General features: G+C 39.1%; 1 protein-coding gene across 5 annotated transcripts in view; it reads right to left on the reverse strand.

The window, feature by feature from the left end:
* MAST4 (microtubule associated serine/threonine kinase family member 4) overlaps positions 1-17,209 on the reverse strand; it is a 442,299-nt gene that overhangs the window by 70,836 nt on the left and 354,254 nt on the right. For all 5 annotated transcript variants that reach the window (XM_053589500.1, XM_053589491.1, XM_053589506.1 and 2 more), the window contains 4 exons: positions 13,557-13,626; positions 7,613-7,691; positions 2,579-2,736; positions 1,369-1,444 (listed from right to left, as the gene is read on the reverse strand). In XM_053589500.1, coding sequence (XP_053445475.1) covers positions 1,369-1,444; positions 2,579-2,736; positions 7,613-7,691; positions 13,557-13,626 — 383 coding nt within the window. The remainder of the gene's footprint in view (positions 1-1,368; positions 1,445-2,578; positions 2,737-7,612; positions 7,692-13,556; positions 13,627-17,209) is intronic.

Below are 17,209 nucleotides of genomic sequence, written 5' to 3' on the forward strand. Positions count from 1 at the left end.
ACCACAATTTATTAATCCATTCGTGGATCAATGGGCACCTGGGCTTTTTCCATGACTTAGCAATTATGAATTGGGCTGCAATAAACATTCTGGTACCTGTGAATTGATAGTCTTTCATTTTAGATCCTGGGCTCCTTCAGAGACAGACTGTCAAAAATAGCAAATATTTATGTTTTTACTTAACCCCCAAATCAGGATTGTTGCTAGAGTTCCACAGAAGGAGCCAAAAGTTTACTTCTTGGCTAGGTTTTGATGTGACAGGAGCCTGCCTCTTATATCATCCATATCATTTGCTTGAAAAGCACCATAATGTACAAAAGGCCAAGGGAATTCCCTCGGCAAAATAAATCTAAAATTTCCTTTTCAACTTTCATTTTCTCCGATCACCTACTGCCTAATCAATATTCCTTGCTCATGTTAATTACACATGCAGGGAGACTCCCCCCCCCCACCGCTTCCTGTTGCCCTCTAACGTCCCGCCCTGCATTAACTAGGTACAGTCCGTGTCTGTTTCCCCAGTGAGAAAGGGACATGTGATAAATAGCTAAAACAGCTGTAATCAATGACATCAATGTTGGGTTCATTACAAATAATAAGTACTCTACTCCTGATTTATGAAACCAAAGATTTCCTTTTGTTCTCTTGGTTAGGGCAACAAAAGTGGCGGAGGAGGCCCAAGAAAAACACAAAGATGCCCTCTCCAATGTTTGTGGAAACACTTTGGAGAGATGACGTGGAAAGGAGGTAAGATAAGGGGCGCCGTGGGAGTGCAGGTCCTTCTAGCCAGAGGTTTGGCAACAACTCCTCACAAATTGCTCTCTGGCTCAATTCAAATTCCTTCTGCCGTTCTACCTGGAGAATCCTGCTATTACGCCTTCTCTTCCAAATTAATAAAGTTTAAAGTACAATGTCTAAAGAGATGGGCAATCACAGAAAAGAAAAATGAAGTGTAAAAGAAAGAGTACTCCCCCAAAGGACAACATTTGTGACACATCAATATATAGGCTTTTGAGGGTGAGCAACAGTCTCTGCCTGACAAGACGGCAGCAGGCTCAGGACACAGTACCAGGGACATGAAGTGTGTCGAGGCCTTTCAGCACAGGCCTCCCTGAAGCACCTCCCCAAGCCCACCCAGTGCAGGGAGCACATGAGCTAGACTCTCCCACAGAGAAAGCAGCTAATTCTTGGCAGCTATCAGATAACGTTTTGGAAGAAACCTTCTCTTTCTAAGAAGGCTGTGCACGGTACTCTTTTATACAATTCATGATTGCATTGGATCCTCACTTCCCACAACAAAACCTCCTTTCAGACTCTGACCTACGTCGCCTGTGCATTCAGATGCTAGGCATCTTAAATTCAATTCATTACCTTTGGGAACCTTTCTTTGTAGACATGGTTCATCATAATTATTTCATGGTCACAGCAGGCGGGAGAACGTCCGGGGCTGCAAGCAAAGCAAATTACCCTTTTAAACTTGCCACAGCATGAAATGAAAATAAGCTTTTTATTTATAAACAGTCGGGTGCATCACACATACCACACAATCATCGTAAGAAAAGTATACTAGGTAATAAACTAACAAAATCAGTCGTTAGTACACATATGTACACCTCAAGTACAAAGATGCTCTGAATAGGATTCGAGAAGTGGAATGCCACAAAATTATTACAGTTACAATACAACCGTGTTTCTGAAAATGTACATCAATTGAGATTACATTCTGCATGCAATATGAGCTTGTGTAAACTCTGGAAACCAATTAATTAATTACAATGTGAAATAAAACAGGGTAGCTGCAAACGGCAACATCTAAGACATGTTTAGCAGTGCAATTTCACACTTTTATCATACACCTGCGCTCTGCCACACACCCCTGAAGAGGTCTGAGTGTCTTCCATGGCACAGGTGTCATAATGGAAATCCATTTTCTAGCCTGGCAGATATTTACTGGGGATGCTGAGGTGGGTATTATGTATAAATGCAAAGCATTTTCTTTTTATTTCACTAGCAGGTGAGTGTTCTTTTCTAGTGGTATATGCTGGTAGCTGTGCAACTTCAGCATCTCTGTGTTCCTGGACCAGATATCCTCAGATGTCCTTTAATAAAAGTGAGACTGGCACCCATGTGGTATAAATACAGTGTCTGGTCTTTCATCACACATATGAGAAATTCTAACATATCCCGCAATAATCCAGTGTATCTTATAAGACTAAATGACAAAGAATAGCACAAAGTCAAAACCCTTCTTGGTAAACCTTGATATTCCACTGAATACCTAACAAGATTGCCTTGAAAGTTCCAACAATTGGAAATTTTCCTAAATAGGAAAACTAAGGCCGTCGTGATCACTACTATCAGCGAATTGTGAGAATTTACAAGAAAAATAGTAAAATTCCTTTCAATGGTAATTATTATAATAATATCATGCATTGGCTGAAAAACCATGCTATATTAATAGTAGTTCACAAATCAATTAACACATGTATGATATACAAATCAAAGAACCAGAAGTCTTCACTCAAAATTGTTAAAAACAGCTAATCCAGCTACATAAAGGTTTTCAGCTGGGTCCACGCACCTCAGACTTCGGGAACGGGGACGCATTGGTGTGTTCCTGCATCTGTTCTCAGTGGTGATGCTTTCAGTGGTACAAAAATGTTTCGATAAGAAATGTAATTCATCTGGCGTTGGTTGGTATGGTAACTGATGCAACTTCTCCTGGGAGGAACAGGATGACTGAAACAAACCAAAGTGAGATTATATGACTACCTCGAAAAGAAATTCCTCAAATGAACAGGAGACCAAGACGCTAAACATGGGTGATTTATTAGATAAACCATTTTATAATTTCCTTTTCATGCTACAGTTATGAGAACTATGACCTAAATGAACATTGACGCTGTCTCTAAAAGGTCAAATTGCTTTCCATATTCCACCCCATTTGTTTACAAGACAATTTCTGAAAGCACAGTTTACTCTTGGGAGGAAACCCAGGCTCTGAAAATGGACAGGACCCAGTCAAAGGCAAAACAAGAAAGACGCAGTGGAGTGAGACTGGAGCACATTATATCACAGGCGAGCTCTCAACTGAGCATGGTCACCCAGGTCTCCTGGTGCTCACAATCAAACGCTGTGACTCTTATGTAAGTCATATATTTAAATTATTATTACTTTTTTGATACAGTCTCATGTTGCCCTGGCATCACAGCTCATGGCAACCTCAAATTCTTGGGCTCAATTGATCCGATTGCCTCAACTTCCCAAGTAGTTGGGACTATAGGCAGTAGGCCACAATGCCTGGCTGTTTTTTTTTTTTTTTTTTTAAGAGATGGGGTCTCACTCTTGCTCAGGCTTGTCTTGAACTCCTGAGCTCAAACAATCCACCCGTCTCAGCCTCTCAGAGTACTAGGAATACCTATGTGAGCCACTGTGCCTGGTACCATATTTAAATTATACGATGTGAAATCATAAGCAGGGTAGTGAAACTTCTTTTTATAATGCATGCTGCCCTTTGATGCAATTACTATCAGTATGTGCCATGGGTGAAAAGGAGGAGGATGAAGATGAAAATTGTCACTCAACACTAGGAACAAGGTACAAAAGATGAACAGCTAAATAACACTGCTTTTACTCTATTTAACTATAAAACAAAGAAATTACTTGTTTTCATTGTTAGTGGGAGGTAAACTCTCTGATCAATTCTAATAAGAGAGATGGAGATATTTTTGAATGTGAGGAAACACAGAATAAGTATATTTTGAAAGAGAGCACTCATTTGAAAATGTCAGTTCTAGTAGCCTTTTTTTTTTTTAATCTCTCATTAAAAGCATCCTTCATAAATACCAAAGCACTGCAATGCAGCAGCACTGGAAATTAATAACTAAAGCTTATAAAGACCCCTACAACTTGAAATTCTAAAATGCCTTACTAAGTATTTACTGTGTGACAAAGAAGGATTTTATAATGCAATATGATTATTTTATAAACCATTAAAATGAGAAGATTACTAGAAAGACTTATGAGATAAACAAAAGCTCAATTTAGAAACTATAGGCACAGCTTTAAAACACTTTCACTATGAAAAAAGAAATAAAACACATGAACTAAGTCAATTCAAGAAATTAGAAAAACAATAATAAAAAAATCAATGCAGGAGAGAAACAGTGGTGATAAAAGCTAAGATAAGGAAATTGGCAAGGAGAAAAACAGAATTAAGAATCTATAAACACGTTTCAAAGGCAAATAAATGTCTTCAATCTTGTAGCCAAGATTTCAAAACCTATGAACCCAGAAGTTTGTCCATAAATTTACAGTGATCTCTTGTGGTGGCAAAGCACCAACTAAACTGGTGAGAAGCTATTTAAAATATTTATTTAATCCACTTAGCATGAATGTTGATTCAGCTTGCTGTAGAAATATCAATATATTTGACTATGAGCTGCTGGTCCCATCATGGATTGTACAGGGATTGTGTTACCTTTGTAAAAGTGAAAATTCATTCCAAAACATACCAGGCTCCAGGGTTTCATCTAAAATATTATGGGTCTGTACTTGCATGAGAACAATATCAACCAGCATCAGAGAGGGGTCTCTCTGCGGAGGAAGGGAGAAGGAAGGGAGGAGAAAGGGTGCACGGGGGCTTCGGTGGTTATTCTTCAACATTTTTTCATTAAATGAAATAAAATGTTTTTAAAAACAGCTGTAGCAAATGTAACAAAATGTTAACAGCTGTTAAATCTGAGGACTATTTTGTGATTGTATAATATACATAGCCAGATAACTCTACAAGGAATGCAGCCCGTTTTTAGTGATGATAATATGATAAACTCAAGGATGCAGTGGTGTAAGTAAGTGTTAGTGCCTTCACAGTATTGAAGAAGGTAGGGGCAAGGAGCTTCTCTGGGGAGAGAACCCCTCAGAGAATAATTGCTCATTCCAATCTCAGTTGGAATAAGCAAAGTGTAAATGGAAACTGGGTCAAACCACAGTGACATCAGGACGAGACTAGAGCAGTGGGAACAAGTGTCCTTGGCTGGTAAAATGGCCTGGGGGTGATTCAAAGGGCCCAAAGGGGGACTCATGTTGGACAATGGAGAAGTACAAGTTCAATTTCTGTGGAGAGGAGGAAGCCAGAGGACAGCTCCAAAGCCAGTGAGGAAAGCTGCTAAGGACAACAGAGGAATGCAAGTGCTGTCCCCAAGAACTCATACCATTACTGAAGAGATGGGTCAAGGTGTCCTTGGACTACCATTGTGAGAAGTCCCTCAAGAACTAGGCTGTGCTCTATATACCTCATCGCTGAATATCACTACGGTTACCAGATGGCCAAGGGGAGGACCTGGAAGGTGACTACAGTGATACTCAGCAATGAGACACGAAGGCACTTTTCCTAGGACGAGTTCGTGGACTGAACTGTCAGGCCTTGTATGACAAGAGCTCTGGTGGCCGTTCCAGAAAAGAGTTCCAGAACTGTTCTGAAGGTTAGACTAGGTGCAGGTGTCTGTGCCTAGCTTCCTGAGGGCGAATACTTCAAAGGTGACTCTAGTGACAATTCCGCAATGAGCTACGCAACACTCTTCCTAGGATGAGTTCACGAATGTAACTGACCCCACATATGTGTATGACTAAAAATTGTCTCATAGGGCTTTTTCTGTAGGCAAATGTGGAAGCAATAATTCCATTTGACTAACGACAAGGTTTCAGAAAGGCCATCCAAATTCCTTAAAAAGAGCCAAGAGACTGGGGCCCAGACAACTTACTGTATTCTTTTGATGGAATAAGGGGGTGGTAAACAGTCTGAGTTAATTCTCTATATGTTAGATTTCTGATCCATAAAATGAGGAAAACAATGGCAATTACATCACAGGGTATGTGTCTAGGAGTCAACGAACCAATGCATATTAGTTAAACTCATGCCCACCTTGTATGTACTTGTAAAAAGTACTCAAAAAATTATTTGTCCAAAATGTGATCCGATTCTTTGTGACACACACTTTATAGACTCACTTTTAAAGATGGTGTACGATTTACAATTAGAGATGAAAAGAAGATTCTTTACTCTCCTTTATTTTTCTTGCAAAAGAGAGATTTCTGCAACTAAGCTACAATAAAATGTGACCAAAGGCAATACAAGGTGATACAGCTGAAATATAAAAAAGACTCTGGAGTTAGGAGACACATCTAAAATGACCAGTGACAGCTGCTGACATAACAATCAAGAACAACTTTGCTATTATTTAGTGACAACTTAGTTCAGTGATGTCATTCAGAATTTTTAAGCTTCCTTTCTGATGTGAGGTTGAGGTATCACTGAAGTTACTCAAGGTTAGGATGCTGTTAAATGGATAATAAATTAATGTATCACAACAAAATGGAATAATGGATAGACAAATAAATTACCTCTCTTCAATAAAATATTACAAGGAGAGGGTAAAAATAATCCAGCAGATTTTAACAACTTGGTTTTAAAAGTGCTCCAGAAAAGCCACATTACAATTAGAATTCTGGGAACACATAATAAGGTGGGAGTGGTATCAGTAAGAGTTTATATCACTACAGTTTCTTGTCAACTCCAGTGTTATTAAGTGGCTGAATCTATGTGCTTACCACAGTGCTGGGAGCTGTGAAAAATACAATAGATGGATATCCCTACACAATGAACCAGAGATTTTGACAAAATGAGGAAGGAAATGAATCATAAGGCCTCTCGAGCCAGAGGTCTACATTCCTGCCTGGTGCAAGGGCAGCCGGATCACCAGATCACCTCATTCATGGAACGCCTACAGCGTACTGGACCTTTCTAAATGAACTTGGTTTCTAAAGCCCTGCAAATATGCAAATACACATAGCCCACAACATCACCAGTTTAAACCAAAACCAGCATATATTTAACCTGCTGAACTGTTTCCAGTATTTGCTAGGCCCTGTGTAGAAATGTATGGTCTGGGTCAAGAGTACCCTTTTCCCTCTATTCTATTTTCGTGGTTCTACCTTGTCTCTTTATTTTTCTTAGCCTTCTTTTAAGTGTTTTAATCTCTCCTTAAAAAGAAAGTTCTGACCTAGAAGGCACAGATAATTTAAGGCAGTGGTTCTCAACCTTCCTAATGCTTTGGTCCTTTAAGATAGTTCCTGTGGGTTGAGACCCACAGGTTGAGAACTGCTGATTTAAGGCTTGCCGTTTTTTTCCTTGGAGGGAGAGAGATAACAAAACAAACAATTCTCTATATAAGCCACATAAGGAAAAAGACCCAGTCCATCAAAGTTTAATGGCATTTTCAGTACTAATATCACTGGCATGGAACCAAAGTAATAAGACCAGGTTGTGGGGTTCCCCCCACAAACTACACCAAGCAGTTTTAGAATGAAAGATCCCAATCTCCTCCAAACTTGCAAATCCTGGAGCTTACTCAACTTATGCACCACAGTTCAAAAGCTTGCAGCAAAGGTACATCCTTTTTATGCTTATCAGGCCATTATTTGATACATCACTTACTCAGAGTGGCAGACTTGCAAAATTTATCTTCTCCTCCCTACCAGGAAACACTCAGAGAATACACTGCCTGCGGAATAGTTCTGCGGTTGCAAGGGAGAGAAAAAAATGTCAGGCACTTACAGAAACCGTAGAGCTGGGTGTGTTTGTCCCATAGCCAGAGGAGGGGAGAGAGGCCAACGACCAGCGGCGTCCATCAGTCCTATTGAGAAATGAGTTTAGGTTAGGCCAACACTGGAGTACTGTTAACGTGGGAAACCCAGTATTTTTAGTCAAACCCTGACACAACCATAGTCTGTGAGGATGTGCAAAAGTTTGGTAAGGGTCAGGGTAAACAAACATTATACAGCAGGTTGACTTTTATTCAAACTGAATCAATACACCCAAACAAGTAGACAGTGAATGGGTTGATCCATATTATTGATCTCTCACTAATACACGTTGACAAAATGAATACCAGGGATAATTACAATGGTCAGACTCAGCAGATTCAAATGAATAAAAACAGAAAGGGAGGAGGAAAAACACCCTCCTCTGAAACTCATACCCGAGCCAACAATCTTTGCAAGGGCCTGAATTCCAACGTGGCACAGAGCCTGTGGTGACTTTCATAGCACCCTAAACACTTTCTGCATATTCTATCATTTTCCAGGGAATGGTTCTACTCATCCCTTCTTCCCAAGGGATCATTGGGCTCATGGCTGGATCAAGCCTGAAGTGGCCAATAACTGTAGCATCAGTGTAACCTGGCTTATTGTACCCTCAATGAATCCCCAACAATAAAAAAAAAAAAAAAAAAAAAAAAAGAAAGTGACAGATCTATGCTCAGAATCTCTTAAGAGTTATTGCCCTCTGACATGACCTGGCTTCATGAAGTGTTACAGGAAAAGCCTCTCGCTGAGTTTCTGAGCCTGCAGCCCAGCTCTGGCCAGTGACAGTGGGGGCAGAATGAGAAATTCTCCACTAGTGATAGAACTTCAAGGCAAAGAATAAAGTTGTCTGCCCGAGTCTTAAAGGCAAAGCTGTCAGGAGCCAGGACTCTTCCTGGCTTTATCTCCAAATACAGATTGGTTTTATCTCCAAATAATGACTGGGCGTGTAGCTTCTGAGTTGGGCTCTGGTTATGAATTAGGGTCCTTATAAGGGTCTCAGATGAGTTAATACGGAAGCAGAGATAATACAACCGCAAAGGCAGGAGGACACGAGATAACAAATTTCATGAGATCTCTGGCATTGCAGACCTGTCACTTCACCAGTGATTTTGAGTAAGACTGTGTCTCTAAAGTCACAGGACATTGTGAAAACAAATACAGGCAAATGAGCCAAGAGGCAAACCAGGAAAAACACACTTTATAAACAGCAATACTGCAAGATCACACACAGATAATTTGTAGTTCACCACGTAAGAGACAAGAGTGGACAAAATTGATCAGAGACGCACTCACAGTAAGTTGAAGTCAGGGAATTCAAATCATAACATTTAAATTAGAGAAAGTTCACCATTAGATGCTCATTTTAAAAAAAATCATGTTTTAACCAAGGGCAAATAGAATAGGCTGCCATGGAAGTTACCTTCAGTACAGGCAAAATTCAAGTGGCAAAATCACAGAACTACTATTATGTTAAGACTTTAGTACAATTTACATTTCTGCACCATGACTGGAGTACAATTGAATCAATTATGTTAAAAAAAAAAAAAAGAAGCAGCAAAATAAGATGTGTGTAAATATGCCAGATACAAGAGATTGGGAGAACAAGGTTGTATGTTTTTTAAAAATATTTTAAACAATTAAAATGTTAAAGATTTATGAAGAAGATAATGGTAATGATATGTTAATAAAGATGATATGTGTTAAATGGCCACAGGTTGATCCTATTTTATTTGGCTACTTTTTAAAAATTTAAAAATGCATGCCTATGCTTTATATTTTAAACACCTTCAATTTAAACATGTAAGAAAAAGATATAATTTTAAAAGAATTATTCAGTCCATTTAATAGCAATTATCAGGAACTAGTCTCTGGAAAGAGTGAGGGACACAATTTCCCCCACCATGATTTTGTTTTGTGATTCATTAATTCTCCTTTCCCTCGGGTATCAATGAACATATTTCAGATGAATGAACAACTCCAAGAGGAGACATGTTCTTATTAGTTCTGAAGCATAAATTACATTTGCTCGCTCTGGAAAACACACAACTAGAAAGATGTTTAAACAAGAATGCGCCGAGTACTCTGTACAGCCATGGACCAGAAATAATTTACGTCTCATAAAGTTCCCTAAGTCGTCTGTGTCTGTTTACTCAAATGGAGCACAAAGGACCATTGCATTTTCATTACCATGACAACGGCACATCAGCAGTTACTATATATGTTATACGCAGTACTTAAGAGAGATCATGTCCTTTTTTCAAGAAAGCTATCACACAAATGCAATTTGGATCCTCCTAACAATGTTGTCTTTTCTTCGCAGAAGCTACCAATAAAATGTCATCTGAAGATAAGTCTACATTTTCGCCATGCAATGAGACTTTTTTTGAAGAGTCTTTGCCCTGTGTGTGGTAAGCTCAGTGCTACGTTAAATGAAATAGGAAGAAGGGAAAAATATCTAATGGGAACATAGAACACAAAGAGATTGACGAAAAAACATCATTTCTACACCACTCACAAAAATTTATAGATTAATATAACAACAAAGAATGTAAAGTTTTGATATCAACTTGGCTATTACAAATGTACCAAGAGGGAGTCAATTTTTTAATTTAATTGTTGGAGTCACTGGGGTGATCTATTATATATTCTAGTTGATATTGAAACAAGTTGGACTACGCCAGTAAGGTGTAACCAACTAAAGAATTCTGAAAGAGTAACTAGGAGGTTACTGCCTATCAGTATTCAACCTGAACCAAGCAGACAAATCTGGTAATCTCCTTGTAGAACTAAACTCTGAGATTTAACCTGGTGAATGGTAACTAGCAACTAGGAGAGACCCAAGGCAATTATCCAAGGGCTCTGTATTTCCAAAGGAAGTAAAAGTAATTTCTACAATGTAAAACTCTGCATCTTCTAGGAAAGGGAGAGCAATATTATCACCTCCATCTTACCACAAAGGGAAAAAAAATTAAGTAACTCCACAAACAGGTAAATTGTAAATAAGTATGACAATCAGTAATGTGAAAATATATTTCCTTGCTCCAGGCTGTGGTACTCATTTTAATCCTTTAGTTTAGTTTAATGTTAAAAGATTAACTTGATAATTTTAGTCTCCAATCTGTATTGTATTAGAGAGTATGGAAAGCAATGCATGTCATCATACTTTCCAGGATACAATTAGATTGTATATTATACGAGATGTCTACTAGGCAGTATTACCACATGGTACAGCAAAGATCAGGAAAGATTAATAAGCCTGACTTTTATCCCTTCGCCTAAGACTAATTTCAAAAACAAAGGACTCTTTCCTTTACTAGACTAAATTTATAAAACAAAATGTGGGAGTATAAAACCGACACTATTTCCTAAAGGCTCAGAGATTAACACCAAGTGGAAGGGAATTAACACCCACGAGTGAAATCTCCGTGTTTCCTGCATGGCAATCAACTCTAAAATGAAGAGAAAGACCCAGGTGTTAGATGAAAACATACTAATTTTAGTTTTAGCTCTTTAATTAACAGAGCTTTCATAACTAACACAGGCTTCTGTTTACTTGAATAAAAGTTTAAAAAGATGATCACTCACATCCTAATCTCAATTAATACTTTCTGAAGAGTGTGGAGGGAGTTCCATCTGGAAATTCATGCAAAATGAACCAGAGGTCTCCTGTGATAATCTTCTGTCACGGTTTATGGTTTATTTGTCAAAAATTAACATGCCTGGGGGTTTGTGTACCTTTTTTATAGCACAGAAACCAGATTGATCTGTCCTCTCGTCACCTACTTAATTATTAGATCCTCTTCATTTTTATAAATCTGGCAGGATTAAGACACTATGATTTCTGTCATGTTTAAATGCACTCTGTAATGAGATTTCCACTTTTCTTATTACTTATAGTAAGTAAACGCATTCCCCCTTTGTATAGAGGTGTTTTAAAGACTATGGTGGTCACTTATTTATCAATTTTTATAGGATTTCTTTTCCCACTTAAAATAGAAGTACCATTGGGAACTAATATTCTTTGGGCAAAAATGCTCCAGCTAATGTTCACATTTTCTTTACAGTACTTAAAATAAGGTACTAAAAAAATAAAAGTGGGATTGGGGGGGAAAATATCAAAGTGTGATTCTCAGTAAGTTCTTTGGAGATAATATTTTAATAACTCTGTATCCCCTGGTAGAATACACATAAGCATTTAACATATGATGAGAAATGACTAATAAAAAAAACACACTTTTTTGGTGAAATTTGAAGGAATATTAATTATACAAAATTCTGAAGATGTTGCAAACATATCCTTTTCCCTGGGTTTCTGACCTCTTTTATTTTATTTTTCTATTTTTCTTTTTTTTGAGACAAAGTGTCACTCTGTTGCCCTGGGCTAGGGTGCCCTGGCATCATAACTCACGGCAACCTCAAATTCCTGGGCTCAAGCGATCCTCTTGCCTCAGCCTCCTCAGCATCTGGGACTATAGGCACCAACTACCACGATGGCTAATTTTTCTTATTTTTAGTAGAGACAGGGTCTCACTCTTGCCCAGGCTAGTCTTGAATTCCTGAGCTCAAGTGATCTCCCACCACAGCCACTCAGAGTGCTAGGATTACGGGCATGAGCCACCGTGCCTGGTCCCTCTGATTTCCTAATATAAAATGCATTACATGTTAATGAACACTGCAAGTTTTATGTAAGAACAAATATGCAGCAGGCGCCAAAAAAAGTAGACACACTTTAAGAAAGGAAAATACTATTAAAACTGTAATATTGAAGTCACATTTAACTTTTGGAATTACAAGAGATACAATATGTAAGATATTAAACATTATTGATAAATACCGGGTATTACAATTTTAATACAGTTTTTTCCTTTTCTGATTGTATATACATTTTTTTGGCACCATCTATATATTTAAGCCTACCTATGTGTCTTTATTAAGTGCTACTTTCATACACTTCAGGATATGATTACATCTCTTGAGGAAAATTTAGCAAATATCTAGGACATTCAAATAATAAACCAACTTTATCCTGAATATTCAAAAACCTGACTGAGGGGGTGTTTTGCTTTCTTGGTATTTTTCCTGGGTGGAAGAGGATAAGGCATACACATGTGAGGGTTGGAGGAGCCCAAAAAGGTGAAGGTTTCACCCTTGCAGGGTGAACTACACTAATTCCACGTGCAGAATGCAGCAGAAATGACCACGTAAACGTACCTCTTTGGCTTAGCTAAATCACAGAAAATCCATAACTGAAAAGGTCTGACATTAGATCACACACCCACCATTGCCTTGAGCAACAAAGCTTCCTCTTGACTCAATGACCCAGATATGACACATATATCTTTGATACTTGGTGCCCCAAACTAAACACGACAGGAAGAGAAAATACAAAACATTGTCTAGCTCTGACAGCTGGCTTTTCCTCAGGGGGATCAAAATATTGCCAACTTGATGCTCTTAAACAGAGAGGCATCTCAGAGGTGACCCCAAATAAGCCATTTTTATAAAAAAATATTTCAACGATAAAAAAAATTACAGTAGGACACAGATGAATTGAGTCTCAATAATATCAGCTCAGAATATCTGGTAAAAATCTCTTGAGCACCAAGCACGTACAGGCCCTGAAATAGGAGTGGGAGAAAGGAGAGGAAGGGTAATCTTCTGCCGACACTGGGAGGTCACCATCTTGGACCATCTAGCAAAGAACCAAGAAAGAGGAGTGTAACTAACCAACAGCAGAAGGAACTATGAAAACTGTTGAAGCAGGTGTGTTACAAGGAAGTTCTGCAGTAGCCTAAACTCATCTGGCCAGGGGAGCTTCAAGAAGGCCTTAGATAAGAACGACCTTGTGAGGCAGGGCAGGAAGAGACAAGATTCTCCACATAGCATCTATTATACCACTCATAGGAAGCGCTTACCTCCGGGCAAATGAAAAATGGGCTGAGGCACTGGGGGAGAAATTTCTTGGACTATCTTGAGGGCTATTTCCTATAGAGAGAAAGAAAAGAAAGATTTACAACATGATTTTGTTTTTGTATCATTATCCATATCTAGAATCATTTTCTCCTTAGGAATACATTTCTTTACATTTCTGCAAAATGCCCTTTCCCTCAACGTTTTAGTTTTACCTGAAGCAGGGATTTAGGGGAAGCGGGGAGCCCAAGTTTCAGTGCAGTTTTCCAAGTGTACAAAGATACATGACCAAACCCATTCACTTATATCGCCAGGCAGTTGTCTGCCATAGATGCAATCTTATAAATATTTCAGTCCCATAGGATAATGGACATATAAATGTCTTGGTTATGACCCTGCAGATGCTAACATCTCAAAGAGCAGATGGATGGGTATGTGTATGCTTCAATCAGGGGGCAGGGGAAGAGCTTTCTAAATTTTTGGGAGGCAGCCTTAGTATTTTTTATTTACAATAGGCTGAATGAAATCCCAAGCTCTTAGAGATAAATCCTCATACTCCAAAGTACATATTTTAAAGGTACATGTGTCAGAACGAGTCGTAAAATGCTGGGAAGAATCTAGCAATTGGGACCCATCTCCAAAATGATCCAGATGTGGTTCAGCACAGCTGTGTGGCCCAGCAGGATTACCCTTGTCAATATTTCCTTCAACAATCCCTCTGCTCCTGAGCAGCTGGGCTGTGACTGGCCATCAGCCTCTGAAAGCTACAGCCACACAAAGACTGGCAGAGTGTGTCTCCCCTGGTCCTTCAGAGGCAGTAGAGAGCTTCAACTGCTCTCTGGAAGGCGGGCAGCCCCTCTGGGGCTTGTTACTTTCTCCATCAGACCACGCAACCTGCTGCTGATCATTGAGAAAGCTTGGCAGCCAGCTGGTGAGGGCAAGTTCAGGACCCTCCAGACCACCCTGCTTCCCCCTGCATGTTTAATTAGATTGGCAGAATTGTCTGAGGACCACTTGAGACTGTCGTTGGTTTAAATAAGGGGGTGAGGAAAGGCTGCAAAGTATCCTGCACATTCTTAAAAAAGGGAAAATAAATCAGGAAGGTCTGTGGCCACATTACCAGTTTCTTAATGAAAGTGACTACTGTAATTGGGCATAAGGAATACAAGGTTTCATGTTAAAGTCAGTACCTGGCTGTAAAGGTAAACAATTTATGACCAGTGTGTAGAAAGAATAGATGAACACATTAAGAAGCTAAGTTTAGTGTTACTTTGAGGACTTCTGGACTGGCTATATCTCTACTGAAAATTTTCAATTAACTTAAGGTTGCAAATTTTATAGTGATGTCTTCAACAAATGCCATTAACTTTATGACAGACAGCACAATCACAGCCATTTAACAGCGAAGCGCTGAGAAGCCCATTTCTTTATGGACAGAGAATCATGAAGCATTTTCCCGCTGCTGCAATGAAATTTATCATGCCTTTGCATCTGTTGTTCCTTGGGCCCCTGGGAAAATGAATTCTGCTTTTGCCATCCAATAATCCAGGATTCATTTTGTCCATTTATCTACACAGCTAAATTAAGTTCTTTCAACTTCTCTCAACAGCCTTCATGCCCTTCTGCACCCTGAACTTAGCTTGTATATTACTCTTCACGTTCCTTAAGAGATCTCGATAATTTTGAGATGGCTAAAAAATTCTGTTTCCTAAAGGAAATTATTCAATACCAGAAATCTTCATATAGATTTGGTTTTTCATCTGGGAAAAATGTTCACTTTGCTCATACACCATATAGGGCAAACTACCAGTATGTTATTAGGAATAACAATAACAAACTGATTATTTGAAGCCAAGACATTTTGATAGCAATCCCTGGTACCCTATTCATTTAAATGAAATAATAAGACCAATGAAATCTGGCACCAAAGTCTTGGCACTGTGTCCTTTGTAAAGAAAACACTCTATCTGCAGATTAGAATGTGATTAACTAGAACAAATAGAGACAGCTTATTAAATAATTTTTGAATCTTAAAAAGGGACATATAAGGAATTAAAACCATTTGAACTTTTAGAGATTTTACTGAGTGGTCCCCAAGAAGCTTTGTAACATTTTATAATACATGGTGACCAGTCACCTTGAGGATGGATGGGGAGAGACTTAAGAGCTAGGTTAACTTACTTGTGCTCCTAAAAAAAAACAAAAATTAAAGCTCCCATCAACCATTCACCATTCTTCATCTTCAGAGTTTTGCCTTCCCATTTGGGGCTGTCTTTCCAGGTCTGTCAATTGAAAACTTTCCTTGGGCGGCGCCTATGGCTCAAGGAGTAGGGCGCCGGTCCCATATGCCGGAGGTGGCGGGTTCAAACCTACCCCTGGGCCAAAAACCAAAAAAAAAAAAAAAAAAGAAAGAAAGAAAACTTTCCTTATTTTCTTCTCATCTACTCTCATACTGTTCTCAAAACAAACCCGAATTCCCACATCGTCAGGACTATAGAGCCATCTGTATTGTGTTACTAATTGCAGATATTTGTTTCGTGTCAGATTGAAAAGCTACGTTGAAAGGCAAATACACACACGAATTATCATTAAGGCTTCTAAGTGTCTTGGGATGGTATAGAAAATGAGTGAGGGTGAAGTAGGTTAGAGCAACTGATAATTCCTTCAGGACAAGAGACTCTAGCTCAAACTGAGGGCAATTCAGCAAACTTTAGATAGGAGAACAAACAAAAGGAGACTTTAGGAAGGGGTCAGAAATAGTCCAAACACAGAAGGGCAATGCAATAGAGCCAGCCTCTGTGGCCAGGGCTTTCAGACGGCTAAGCCAGGGAGCTGTGAACTGTGTTTATGGGTATTCACTGGTGGAAGGTCTTCAGAGATATTTGGAGTTTTTTGTTTGTTACCCTGGGTAGAGTGCTGTGGCGTCATAACTCACAGCAACTTCAAACTCCTGGGCTCAAGTGATCCTCTTGCCTCAGCCTCCCAAGTAGCTGGGACTACAGGCACCCGCCACAACACCCAGTTGATTTTTCTATTTTTAGTAGAGACAGAGTCTCATTCTTGCTCAAGCTAGTCTTGAACTCCTGAGCTTAAGCAATCCATCTACCTTGGCCTTTCAGAGTGCTAGGATTACAGGTGTGAGCTATCACACCTGGCCTCTTTAGGAATATTTGGAAGCAAGAGGTTTTGACCTTGTCTGATAGGTCAAAATCAGACAGGGAGTAGCAGAGAAGCTGGAGTAAGACATGGCAGACCAAAAGAAAGGATACCTTGGTGAGCAAACCAAGCATGACTCATGGATTAGAAACAAGTGAGCAGAAGACAGACAAAAGGAGACTGGCATTTCCTACGTGGGTGGACTGGGAGAAAGATCGACCCACCTTTTGGGAATTTGGTGAAAAAAGTGAGCTAGTGGCAGTAACAGAAGAAAAGCGTAAATGAACATTCTGTAGACATTTGTGTCATGTATTATAGAAAATTCCTCACTTTGCCTTAGGGAGAAATTATAAGAATAGCAGATTAGACAGGTACAAGTCAATCTTTGAAGTCTTTGTTCTTATCTGAAATAAAAATTGATTTCTACTTGGTCTCTGAAGACTTAGCAAGACTATTCTGTTATGCGGTGATCAAAATACTGCTAATTTAGATCAGGTCAAAT

This window comes from Nycticebus coucang, chromosome 1 (assembly GCF_027406575.1).
Source record: "Nycticebus coucang isolate mNycCou1 chromosome 1, mNycCou1.pri, whole genome shotgun sequence".
Taxonomy (NCBI): domain Eukaryota; kingdom Metazoa; phylum Chordata; class Mammalia; order Primates; family Lorisidae; genus Nycticebus; species Nycticebus coucang.